This window comes from Anopheles marshallii, chromosome 3, assembly GCF_943734725.1.
Source record: "Anopheles marshallii chromosome 3, idAnoMarsDA_429_01, whole genome shotgun sequence".
Lineage (NCBI taxonomy): Eukaryota > Metazoa > Arthropoda > Insecta > Diptera > Culicidae > Anopheles > Anopheles marshallii.
The window spans coordinates 72,062,864-72,075,969 of NC_071327.1; the positions used below are offsets into that span (position 1 = coordinate 72,062,864).

The 13,106-nt window shown below is 43.9% G+C and overlaps 1 protein-coding gene across 1 annotated transcript; it reads left to right on the plus strand.

The window, feature by feature from the left end:
• The first annotated feature begins 541 nt into the window (after positions 1 to 541).
• LOC128715294 (putative phosphatidate phosphatase) lies at positions 542 to 13,106 on the plus strand. The gene is made up of 6 exons (XM_053810175.1): positions 542 to 869; positions 6,475 to 6,581; positions 6,680 to 6,724; positions 10,832 to 11,035; positions 12,569 to 12,748; positions 12,813 to 13,106. The coding sequence occupies exons 1-6, from the start codon at positions 542 to 544 to the stop codon at positions 13,104 to 13,106; spliced, it is 1,158 nt and encodes a 385-aa protein (XP_053666150.1).

A 13,106-nucleotide genomic window follows, 5' to 3' on the forward strand; every position in this document is an offset into this window, starting at 1 on the left:
AATCGCACCGTAAAACCGAAGGTTAAGGTAGCAGCGATTTTCAAGGACATTTAGCCCACCGCAGGAACGGTGCGCAGAAGTGCTGTGCAGTGAAGGTTACGCACGAAAGGTAGCAGCGAATAATAACATTACAAATATTCAAAGACGCACCATATAGCACAACACATCGGTCTCGTCGCGTTGGGTTTTTTTTTCTTTGCCCAGCTAATTGCCATAAACAATGGTCACGGTTTAGTAGTGTGAAGTTTTTCCCACACGAGAGCGAAAAATCTTCTTTACTGCGGCAGGCAGGTAGAAGAAGCAGGTGCTGAGAATTGACATTGTTTATCTGCCCGAGTAAACACCTCCCTGTCTGTGTGCGTGGATGTGTAAGGTTTGGGGGAGTAAATCTACCGTTACCTCGATCCAAGTGCTCTGTGTGCGTGTATAGTTCTACCGATGCTCGCAAGCTCTAGGTGACGTATTGTTTTATCATCGCTATCATATCATCGATACGTGTGAGGCTCTATAGACGGTACTTGCGTGTTTTTGGGACCAATAAATGTACCACATCACGGACGGTTGTGCTATCAGTGAAGAAACACCGTTGAAGCACGACGAACGAAGCATTAGGCGACAGCAGCGAACAGAAGCATCGTACCGACATCTTGACCCAGCAGTGATAGTGCATTACGCGCGTAGTTCAAGTGATAATTCGTGCTCGAACGACAGTAACTGTAGCAACTGCACGACGTACCTTAGCAGCGAACAGCAACCCATCGTAGGAAGCAACCGTGGTGGTACAGCAAACGTCAGCTCCAACATCACCATGGACGACACGAAGAAGGTGCTGCTGAAAGTTGGCTTCGATTTTCTCATCCTTTGCTGTGGTGAGTTTCCATTGTTTAGTGCTATCAGCAGTCGGATCTGTTATCAGCTCTAAAATCCTAGTCCTAGCTCTAATCCTAGCTCTAAGATAAAGCTACAGAAGAATGAAACAGATTCGGAATTCGAGGAAAAACTGGGGGATTACCTTAGAGAATCTGATAGGGAAGAAAAAATCAACCCCGTTGCAATCGCAGCACACTACGATTCAAGTTCAAGACAGTATTTCTAGTGCTCGGGGTCGAGTGTCAATTGTTGCTAAACAGAGTTTAGAAAACAACTTGTACGAATACCTTCCATGGTCCGTTTTGGAATGTGTGTTACAACCTTCGGCCGGCACGCAGCATGTCGCATTCACCCTGCACACCATTATATAGGCCAACAGCATGATGATTTTTTCGTTTTTTTTGCAATGACATCAATCGCCTCCACGGGCATCATTGTGTCTCACCGGAGGCAAACAACTCATTCGTCCCTCAACACGTGTGGCGGAAATGGATGCCAAATTAATTCAGTGCCATTAAAGGTAGCGGGTACATTGGTGGCTGATGTCATACACGACGCGCACGACAACTTCGTGTGTTTGTTGCTTTATTTTCATATTTAAATGCTGATTAATGTATCGCCGATGATGGTTTATCATATCGAACAAGCATTTCACAACCAAACAAATTCTTATCTGTCAACGTTTGATAAATAGCACACACACATACGTAATTAGGTTTGCGACTGTTGGGAGAACTGAGTTGCTTCAGAATGTAGGATAAAATTAAAAATAGAAGAAAAAAACGATACTCAACAACACACCGCAACAGGTTGTGGCCATTAGGGGCCAATCTAACCACACTACTATTCTCGCTATCCGATCCGGGAGACTCGATGAAAGTATGTGCCGCGTTCTTTATTTTTATCAAACCTCCTCCCGTCCCCGTGGCCGTGGGCTCCGGTTCTTATCTAACTCTTTAGCTTGGCGGCAAATGAGTCACGAAACAAAGAGAAAAAAAACACACATAATAAAGTAAACACCATACACGCCGGTCTTCAAGACAAAACGGTTAGAGGAGAGAGAGAGGTAGAGACGTTTGAAATATTTAAACAACCTATACAAAACTCCACCTCCCTACTGTTACGGCCGGCTCCTTTGGTATCTTTGAGGCCGTAAGTACCGTTTGCCGTAGCAAAATGAGATGCCAGAAGCTTAATGATGTCGTTTAATCACTTGCGTAGTTTAAGATGATACTTTGTTGTATTCAAAAATATCAGTTAATTATGTTGTTTAGCTGCCCACCAGTCAAGATGTCCACACGTTTATTTCTTACATCTTTATTGGGAGTTTCCCTCAGTTACGAATTAAACTGATCGAGTAACATCAACCTCCAATTAAAGTTTTGAGTTGATGGAGAGCATGATTAGAATGCGAAGTAGCATTGAGTAGCTTAATTAAATATGGCATTTAATGCGAGCAATTTGAAAAAAATATTCCTGACTAGGGCGGCTTGGTGGGGTATTTGGTAGCGGCGCCGGTTTACACGATACGACAGGACCGGTCCAAAATCCCATTCAGTGCAATCCGATGTATGCAGGCCTGACTGTACAGGTACTGGTAAATAAAGTCACAGAAAGACAGAAATGACAGGCCTAGACCTCTTGAGGTTGTTGTACCGCTTAAGGAAAATTCCTGATATTCAAAAAAAAAATAGCTTAGATCTTGGGGTTTCGAAGGTCAGTCAAGAGGTAGCTCGTTTGCACTGTTTGATTGCTTCCACTCCTAGGGAATTGGCAAGTTGAAAAATCCCCCATGATTATACTCGCTTGAAATGTAGCTTCGTAAGCAAAACGTTGCTCGTTTTGGTAACAAACCCCTAATGAGAATACAACACTTGCTGACGCACACAGCATCCCGAAACTTAATATTTTGCTACGGTTGTATGCACGCTGCGCTCGGTGTGGAACCGGAAACGATTCTTGCCCCACATGGGCATAAGACGTCGATCACTCGTGCACTGTTGCTCCTCTCCTGCGGACTACGGACGAGTTGGACTTTCTCATGGGCCAGCAGCTGAAAAAATAATCAAAACGCCACGAGCTCAACCGCAACGGGCTGTTTTTTTGTGTAAATGGCAAACAACCCCAACAACTCCACGAGACCTCCGAACATGTGGCTTAATCGTATCGAACAACAACTTGCCACGGTTGACGCTTTCTGGTGCGCGTGGTATTTTTTTTTCTTCTCTCTCTCTCTCTCTTTCTCTAATTGTGCCCTTAGTATAGAAGCATATCAATCAATCATCACGCAACGGCAGCTAAACAACCGACGCACTTCAACACATGGTCACCAAACGGAACGACCATTCGCAGAAGGGGGCAATAACTGAGGCACACACTGGCGTATGGAAATGGCAAACCACCAACACGGTGCACCGTTTCCTCACCATGGGTACATAGACGACCCACCGCACATGGCGCGATAGTAGTACCGGATTCACTTTCACCACCACCATACGCGGTTGTGTAAATAGACGCCACTCGGCCGCACAATCCGGCGTTAATGTGCAGTATGCTGCGACCAAATCAAATGGATCATTTCCGTCGAATCAATTGCACTCCAAAAAATGCATTTCTCGTAGCCGAATGCATGGGGACGAAAGTGGGGACTGCTGTAAAGAACAATTTGCGGCGGAACTCTCCCTGTACGCGAAGCAAAGTGCTACCCAAACCCAAATATTTGGGTTCCTTTGGGTTTGTGTCTTGCGTTTCGGTGCAAGAGCACACTTCTCGCCAGTGGCAAAGTGGTTTTTGTTTCCTCTAAACATACACTGTGGGGTGTTCAATTTCCCTGCACAGATTTAGTCACTAGTGGTACCATTTTAACGACCGTGTAGACAAATTGAGAGGCTGGCCATTGATGAAGTGAAAACATGTCGAAAATGGGTTGTCACGACGGTGCCGAAACATCGGTACGAACTAATTTCGGCTCTGATTCGAGTCTTATTTATTGACACAGCTTCCTAAATCCGCCTCATGCTGGCCACATGCGGTCTAGTTTGTTATTTGGTGAAAAAAAAACTGACTTTCATTAACAGTTCTAAACTATGGCCAGACATATGACGGCAATAAGATGTTTTTTTTTGCTTGGGGGTGCACACATTTGGCCAATTATTTATGTTGTCAGCCATTTGAGTGGTTTGCTCAACCGATAATTAAACCACTACTTACTTACCTACTTATCGGGCGCTACAACCGCTTCGCGATCCAGGAGTTCTCTCAACCAAACTAGTCTTATGCTTAATTAATCTTGGGAGATGGGAGCAATCTGGTGAAAACAACTCAATTTGGGCCTAACATGTCTTCTCTGTCCATGTGGATGACCTAAAAGCACTTTACGTTCTGGGTCGTCCGGTGTCATTCTCATGACATGACCAGACCACAGTAACCCTGGGAGTCTAATCTCCTTTACTGAGCCTCTTCCTCTCGAACATCGCTAATAGAATTCCGTCAGTTTTAGACAAAATCCATATCTCAGAACCGTATATGAGTACTGAATATAAGTTCAATATAGTTTTGCAGCTATTAATTGACTAGAAGGATTCTAAGGTTTTTTGGTTAAGAAGTAGTCTTCTCTTTGGGATGTACCGTAGACTTTTTCGTCCATCGATATGTTTTGTTGATATTGTATTACATTTTCCTGCGGTTTTGAGAAAAAACAATATAAAAATATCGCATGTTTTCGAATATCTACAGACTTTACTTCTCCCCTTAATGATCTTCTAGGATCATATGTCTTTCAAATAATGTATTACGAATTCTTGCTATGAAGGAACTCTCGTGCTAGGAATTGATACCGATTTCGTCATGTTAAGACCGCGACCTTTACCATTCCACCAGTAGAGTCACCTCAACGTAATACGTGTTCCTACGCAAAAGCCTGATAATTTGATAGTTTAACATTTCCCTCCAGACAAATCATCCCCAATTGCCCATATTTCGGTGTAATGTCTGCAAAATTATACTATCATTTTACACGATTCAGTCTGATTGCATTGCGCAACGCTTTCCTTAATCGGAAGCGAAACCACCTACCTTCCATGCAAAAGCTCGTTTACATATAAATTGCAACAAGTTTCTCAACAAGGATTCACATTAAAACCTCCCGTTGCCAGGGAACGCTCGGTATCGGGAGCCCAATTACTTATCCTTACTCCACGGTGCTGCGCCATCGGCAACAATCGATTCCGTATTACACCGTCGTTAACAAGCGGGTCATAACATGCAATTTCAACATCGCTTACCACCGCATCACCAGTATCGAGTCCGTGGCTTCTTACGGGGGGGGGGGGGGGGGGGGGGACCTTTGTCACCTCATAAGCAAATTATTGAAACCGAATTCAATTGACCCGAAGTTAACCAACCGACAAGCAGCGAACAAATCTTATCCGCGGAACATCACCGTGCGGTTGGCATAGCTTTACATGCACGTAAACCCCTAAAGCGTAACGCCCCAGAGTAACGGTGATGCAGATACTCCGGGGTAGCTTATTTATGCAAATGGTATGCAAACATTTGGCTTCCCTCGCTGCACTCTGCGCCACCGCGTAACCGCGAGTTCGATGCAATACAAATAAAGTGCGTTTTTTTTAGCATATCGTTTGCGCATGTACCGCGCCCCACCCAGATGCAGATACGGTGGTGCATAAAGCATAAAGCGAAGATTGTCACGTTTTTTTATGGCTATCCAATTTTCATTTTGCCTCATTTTTTCTGATTTTCTTTCACTGACTACCAATCAAGCCGGGGGAAGTAATCGTGCATGTCATGACTATACGTGTGGTCACGCAGTAGCAGTGGGATCCGATCGATCGATCGATCGATTATTTTTATCGATCTCTTCTTCAGTGTGCAATCAAATCTGCGAGCTAAAGCGCATTAAAACACAAACGATCGTAGTCCCCCACATGAAATCGATAAACATCAGCCGACATTCGAGAATGTTTGTTTACTGTTGTAATATCGAATTTTGAAGTAATTGTTTACTTTGCGGTTTAAACCATTTACCACCTCCAGTTTGTTCCATACTTTAGTTTGTGGTATAAATTTTTATAAACTTTTAACAGTGTTTTACAATAGATGGTCCAACCATCTGACTTACGCATGCGAATAAGATAAGCTTTAAGCGATAAACGTGTCAGTAAAGTGTTTTTGTTACACTATCATTTTCTCCGTTTATCTTATTAGTTTTGCGTGATTCAGTAAGATGGAATCGGCATGACCAATCTATTGTAAAACTCTTTTAATGAAAAGTCTGGACCTAAGCAAACGGAAACAAGATTTTAAATTTAGATCAAAATTAACGCGCCAACAATCCCAAAATTAAAAGGCCACAACAAGAGGAATACATACAACAGAAAGGGGGAAAACCAGATCCTGAAGTGGTTAAATTTAAAAACAGGACATGAATCATGCCATTGTTGTCCGCATTGTTGATGTTGATATCGCGAGATAGTCCCGACTCCTTATCTCGCACACTTGACACGCACACGATAGGCGCAATCAAGATAGCAACAGGATCCCACATTAAAAATTCTCACTCTCTTCTGCTTCCGTCCATTTCAGTTGGGTTTCCAATCCTAATCTTCTTCCTGGTCGGTGATCCGTTCAAGCGTGGATTTTTCTGTGACGATGAATCACTGATGCACCCGTTCCATGATTCAACCGTTACGGTAAGTTATCCAGTAATCACACCCACATTACGTACCGCACAAACAATAATTACATTATTAATATGTATCTCCTTTCCACCTCTTTCAACCCCAAACAGAACTGGATGCTGTACATCATCGGTATCTTACTGCCTGTAATTGTGGTAAGTGCTCCTAACAGCGGTGTTTCCCATCAAAGGTTTTCCTCACATTGTGCTCAACAATAGAACGGTTTTTTGGACCAAGATTGGAAAAACAAACAAAAAATCCCTTCGAAACTCTTTTGCCGACAGCGCGCATAATTTATTACTCTCCCCCATTCCGTCGATCGATCGTTAATTACTTCAAGCGATCGTAAAACAAAAAAAAAAAGCAACCCGGCCACAAATTCAATCTCTCTCCCACTCCGGTGTTGGAGTGTGTATCGATATTTATTTGTTCGTGGTCGCCGTGCGTCGTGTTAATGTAATAAACGTACCAGCGAGAGTTCAACGGTCCAAGGCCCGTGCGTCTTCCGGTTCGGGGTCACAGCTTACGAAAGGGCACGGACGTGCGCGGCAACACGCGTACAGCAAACCGGCTCGGGGAAACAAATTTATGCTGGTGGATAAAAAAAAACACAACACGAATGGGGGAATACACACCAACAACAGCAGCAGAGAAACACACCGTCAAACAAACGTTCTAATCTTCTCGGCAGGAGGATGAAATGTTAGCTGAGGCAAGCAGAAGAGGCATTAGGAAAAATTCGTTAAAACATGCATTCAAGCGCGTTGTTTCATCGCTTATGTAAAGTGTCTTGGGAACGTGCGATGAAAGAAGCGTATTTAAGGTACCGGCAGCAAAGCGCCTTCAGAACATCAGTTTTCAAATCTACACCGTCTCCAGTTCGTTACGGCAGGTTGTTTGTGTGACGAATTTGGTTGCATGGCAGAGCAAAGACGCCCTTTGATGTGCCGATGGTTTGGTGCAGGGCGAAATTCCCCGTAGAGCTCCGATGCACTTCTCAGCAAAGTTCCTCAATAGTTTACGTTGCTGTTCGTCAAATTTTAAATTCGGAAGGCAAGAAAGACGGAAGAGGGGTAGTTTGGTTGCGTGGAACTTCCGGGAACGCGGAATAAAGCAAACATCCCGCAGAGTCCGGGCGACGTATGATAAGCCATTTGATCGATGGAGCTGTATCGGTTTCATGTTACTTTCCTCGTTACATTCGCTTGAAGTAACTCCGCTACACCTAAGGAAATACATGTATGGTTTTGGTGGCTTTAAACAGTACACAAAATGGTTTATTTTAATATGCGATTGTTTTTTTTCTTTCTTTGCAGATATTAAGTGTTTTTCTTATTGAAATATGCAAAAATATAACTTCAGACGCGGAGATTCTCTCGAACCTTCCCTGCGCTGAAAGTCGGAATATGAAAGAGCCCTTTATGTATTACCACTCAGTCACGGTCACGGTCACAAATGCTGTTGGTGCGAAGCATAATCGGGCGAATTTTGAAATTCGTTATGGCAGCAGTTCTGCGAAATGGGTTTTACGCCTACCCGGAGAAGTTGCACAGATGCTACACTCCTCCTCTCTCTCCTTAACCCGTGCTGATGAGGCCGTATTTTTTGCGATTATGCAGTTTTGGGAGTGAAATGATAGCAGGAATCAAATGCTGTTAGGCCTGCCACATAAGTGCGCCCCAGACGGACGGACTCAGCTCAAGGTCTTCTCGATGGCAGAGTCTCATTGGCCAAGCAACAAAAAAAATCGGAGGCAGAACCTGACCATACATCCGGGGGATGTGCTTTTCTCGGTGCCCCTTTGTTTTAAGCTTCCGATGACGTTCATATATCGCCACGTCGTCGTCATTCTCGTCCTCCGTCGTACGTGGTTGAATGCATTGAAACATTCTTCGCTCTCCGATACGCTGCTTTGATTTCCATAAAGATACAGTGCCAACGCAACACACGACGGAATACGAGGCCGCACGGCCGTTAAGAAGCGGGATAAGTGCATCGTAGGGCTCTGGTTAGAGTTTTCCCTTTTTACGCTTGTTCGCTTTCGTCCGTGTATCTGTCTACGGTACATGGGTGGAAAACTGGTTCCTGATAAATTGGATGGTTTTTGTGCGGTTTTCCATGGTGGTGGCCGCAACCCAACCACACACCATCATCAATAAGGGTTGGCTTTGCGTCATTAACAGCCTGTGATGGCTTTCATCGGCTCAGCATGTGCAGCACGTGTGTGTGCGCGTGTGTGATCCCTAAGCTCGGGTTTTTATAACATCTTTAACAACTGTGCCCAACCCACGACGTTCGACTATGACCGATAAAACTCGTGCTCTGTCGGGTCGCATACAATTCACCATTCGTTCTAGGTCTATAGACGAGTAGAACGGAAATTTATGGTGATGAAGTATATGGGAAAGCTTTCATGTGGCCATTTGGAATGAAAAACGGATAATTATTGATTGGAACTTTGGAATGACAGTTTTTGAAGGTAGAGCGAGTTCCTTATTTTGTCCCAGCTGTGCTCAGCGCTATTCATGTACAGATGTTTGTGAATAATCCGATTGTATTACCGAGACGTAGTTACGATGCCCTTTATTCAGCTGCTATTGAATAAGCAAATGTTAACGGTTTTGCGATGATAATTAATCTTTTGAGAAGAGTCATAATTCTTGGGTGATTCATGAATCTTAGAGCTTTAATAAATCTTTGAAGTAGAGATTCCGATTCATTCGTTCAGCTTAAACATTCATTCACATTCATGATTCTGAATCAGAGCCACTAAACACTACAAATGATATCCTCTTTACTTACTCTTACGGATTACTCTTGTCGGATCAGTTTTGATTTGGATTTGACTCTGAAACCAATGTCAGTATTGTTGCTGAGTTTGGCCAGCCGTATAACGACACTTCTATTTAATTGGTTTAATTGCTCCTAGACATTCCTCACTAAGAACTACTACGGAGCTCTATGTACTTCTCCATAAATTATCCCGCGAGCAAATGTTGCACAAATGAATTTATTATGACGCGACTGTACAAATAACCTCTTTCCAATAAATTCTCCTTTAATCAATGTTCCGTTTTGCAAAAAGACAACCATTCCCCACAAACGAGGTCATATTGTGACATAAGTATGAAAAAATACTGCCCCTCTTTGAATGTGTGTCTCCGTTAGGGCGGTAATGAAATATTTTTTCCACACCATCATTATCACCCCGTCCCGGTACACCGCACCCAAATCGATAATCCATCTTGCTTATGGTCGCTGCCATTTATCATTGATTTAAACGATATCTTTCTATATATTTCCGCGTGTTGTCGTATGATATACCATCAAGGGATAGGGAACACCCGTAAGGTGAAAGCTTCTACAATCCTTGTGCTCTTCGCCTCACATCATAAAGCACACGGCTGAACCGAGACAGTGCGACAGTCTCCACTGGAGTCTATCTCGGCTGAAGATCATATCCGTGCAAACCGTGCGCCGTCTGTCCTTTTCTTTTGCGCAATTTCAATGCGAACAAATTTATGACCCGCACAGAAGTTTTTTTTTTAGCTCTGAACCATTTTTATGTAGGTTCGTACGACGTTACGCGGATTGGATTGTAATTCATAGATAAACCCCGGGACGGATTTGACCCTGTCACGGTGTGTGTAGTAACGCTTCGTTACTGTCTTCTCCATCCGTTCGTTCGCGTTTTCTTCCGAACTGTGGTGTGTAGCTGAAAGGTTTTAAAAATGCAAATCATAATGCAGCAGTTTTGCTATCTACTCTGGTTTTCCATCCGCTGCTGCTTTGGCAACTCGTAAGTCGTGCCCTAACTCTCGTTAAGTTTTCGTAAAAGGATGGGGACGCCAATGGGGGTGGAGTGCTGTTGCGGTGGTTTCTTGTTCCCCCTTCGCTACACTGACCCGTGAATCAGTCGACAAACGAGAGTGGCTTTGTAATGGGATCGTCGTTCAGGATGGAAACAGGGGTTGATAGAAACATTAATCTAATTTACGGAACATGTAGCTAAACGATCATGCTTTTTGATCACCCCTTCCCGGTTGATTCCGGTAGGGGAGCGGCTGAAGGAAGGAGCGTAAAATATGTCACATAAAACTGGGGATTTAAAACCCATTCGTGCTGCAGTTGATTGACCCCAATTCTTCCCATTCAGAATTCTTGCGCCTACGTATGTTTAGGCTACATTATGCGGTGCATCATGTGTAACAGTTTTAAAAATACTTTACTAATTGTAATTTTATGACATTTATTTCTTGCAGATAATAATCACGGAACTGTTCAGAGCAAGGGCTAAAAAGTCACCCGAGACACAATCGCTCAAGGTATGGAACACGGACATTCCCTTCTGGGTCGTGCAGTCGTACAAGTCGGTCGGCATGTTTGGATTCGGTGCGGCCGTTAGTCAGCTGTTGACGGACGTCGGCAAATACACGATAGGTCGCCTACGGCCACATTTCTTTGACGTAAGTAGTTAGCAGTGGATCGATTGGGGTAAACGATTTTTATTGACCCATTTTAGCTAATTGCCGCAGAGAGAACATACCCCCCGCCGGTGATGTAAACCGAACTATCGACGATCTATATCTGCCGAAACTGTATGCGCAGCAATCATCACGGGAACGCGTTCATGGAGTGAAGCTTTTTTGTTGTTGTTGTTTTAAACGCACCCATTAGCGTAACATAACAAGGCGGAAGACAAATAGCGTTTCGATTCGATTGATCAGCAAAAGGAAGTGCATTGCAAACTTCCCGTTTTGTGTCAATACTTTCAATGTTCCCGCTTTCCGGTTGGACCCCAACGACTTGTGCGAAACATTAGCCGTGCTTGTAACGAGCGCCTCAGATGTTAACTCTTATCAATTGCGATTGCAAGAAATCCCCCTCTCCCGTACATGTGTATCGAACTGTTGTTTATACGATTGCACAATTCAATTGTGTTACTGTCGAGATCTCCCTGTCTCGAAGTAAAAAGAAATGCACTTCATCGCAACGATGGGGGAGTTGTGCAGTTTTCTTACCCTTTGTAAATGCCACTCCGACGCCAAGCAAGAGCGGATCGCGTGGGCCTTTCTTCCTATCAATTGGTCGCTGCACAGTGGCGCTAATGAATGAGTCGACTCCGCCACTTCATAGCCACTTAGACCGATCACGTATGGTCGGTCGTTTTGTGAAATGTGAACAATAAAAATGCCATCAAAACTCGTAAACTAATCCCGGGCTTGTTAAATCATTCGACTTGGGCGATGATTTCAACCAAAGACAGTTGCTGTGGTTGCAAAACATGGTATATTGAGGACTTACAGAAAGGCTCTTGTACCAAGAATCATTAAGAATGTCTGAAAATACCTTAACCTCCAAAAAAATACGATTTTTTTGCAATTGATACTATCCTGAAGAATGCTTTTAATAATCTTGTGCATTCGACTCATTGATCTTCAGATTTAAGAACATTCGAATTTCGTTATTTAAATATTCAATCTTCTGAGAGGTGACTTATGGATCGTCAGAGGATTCACTAATCTTTTAAGGTCGATTCATGATTTGGCTGACTCCTCACTGGCTCTAGACATCAACGAAAGACTCGTTTTTAACCACAACACTTGGAAATAACGAAAAACGAAAATATGCTGGATTTTAAAACGCTAATATAAATTTGAATCGAAAAGTTATTTCCTCTACCTTTCACAACAACGTTAATCATACATATGGACGGGCTTTGTAAATGATATTTTAACTGAGTTGTTAAAGCGATAATGTGCGGTGAAAATATTACGCTCACCAGCGCAGATACAACCCACTTGATTGACGCGGTACGAGGGTTTGTTATGCGCTTGTTCTCCTTCTAATGATCGTAAGGGCATTAAAACATTACGATCGTCGTCGGTCGCTACGCGAAACATTGCAATTAGACTGATTAAGATGTTGCACGAACAGCGCCGTACGTGCTTATTATCATCGCAGGCGGTTTCATTTTTACTACTCTGCCTTCCTTCCAGGTCTGCAAACCACGGATGCCCGACGGAACCACTTGTGCCGATACGATCAATCAAGGACGATATGTAACGGACTTCACATGCACCAGCGAGAAATCGTCTGCCCGCATGCTGAAGGAAATGCGCCTGTCATTCCCGAGTGGACATTCCAGTTTCTCGATGTACACGCTTGTTTTCTGTGCTGTAAGTATGCCCCTGCAGCACCACACCACCTGCACCTACAATCGATTGCTCCGTCCCGTTACAGATCTTTCTGCAAGCCCGCATGAACTGGCGCGGTTCGAAGCTGCTGAAACACTTTTTCCAGTTCCTGCTGATCCTGCTCGCCTGGTACACCTGTTTGAGCCGCATTTCCGACTACAAGCATCACTGGTCGGATGTGCTGGCTGGGGGCGTACTCGGGGCAACGGTAGCGATCGTCGTGTCGAACTTCTGCACCGACCTGTTCGGTGTGGCACGCAAGCGTATGCTGATGGGCTCAACTTTACCGCAGACACGGTACGAACTTAGCCCCAACCATACGCACGGGAATGGCAACTAA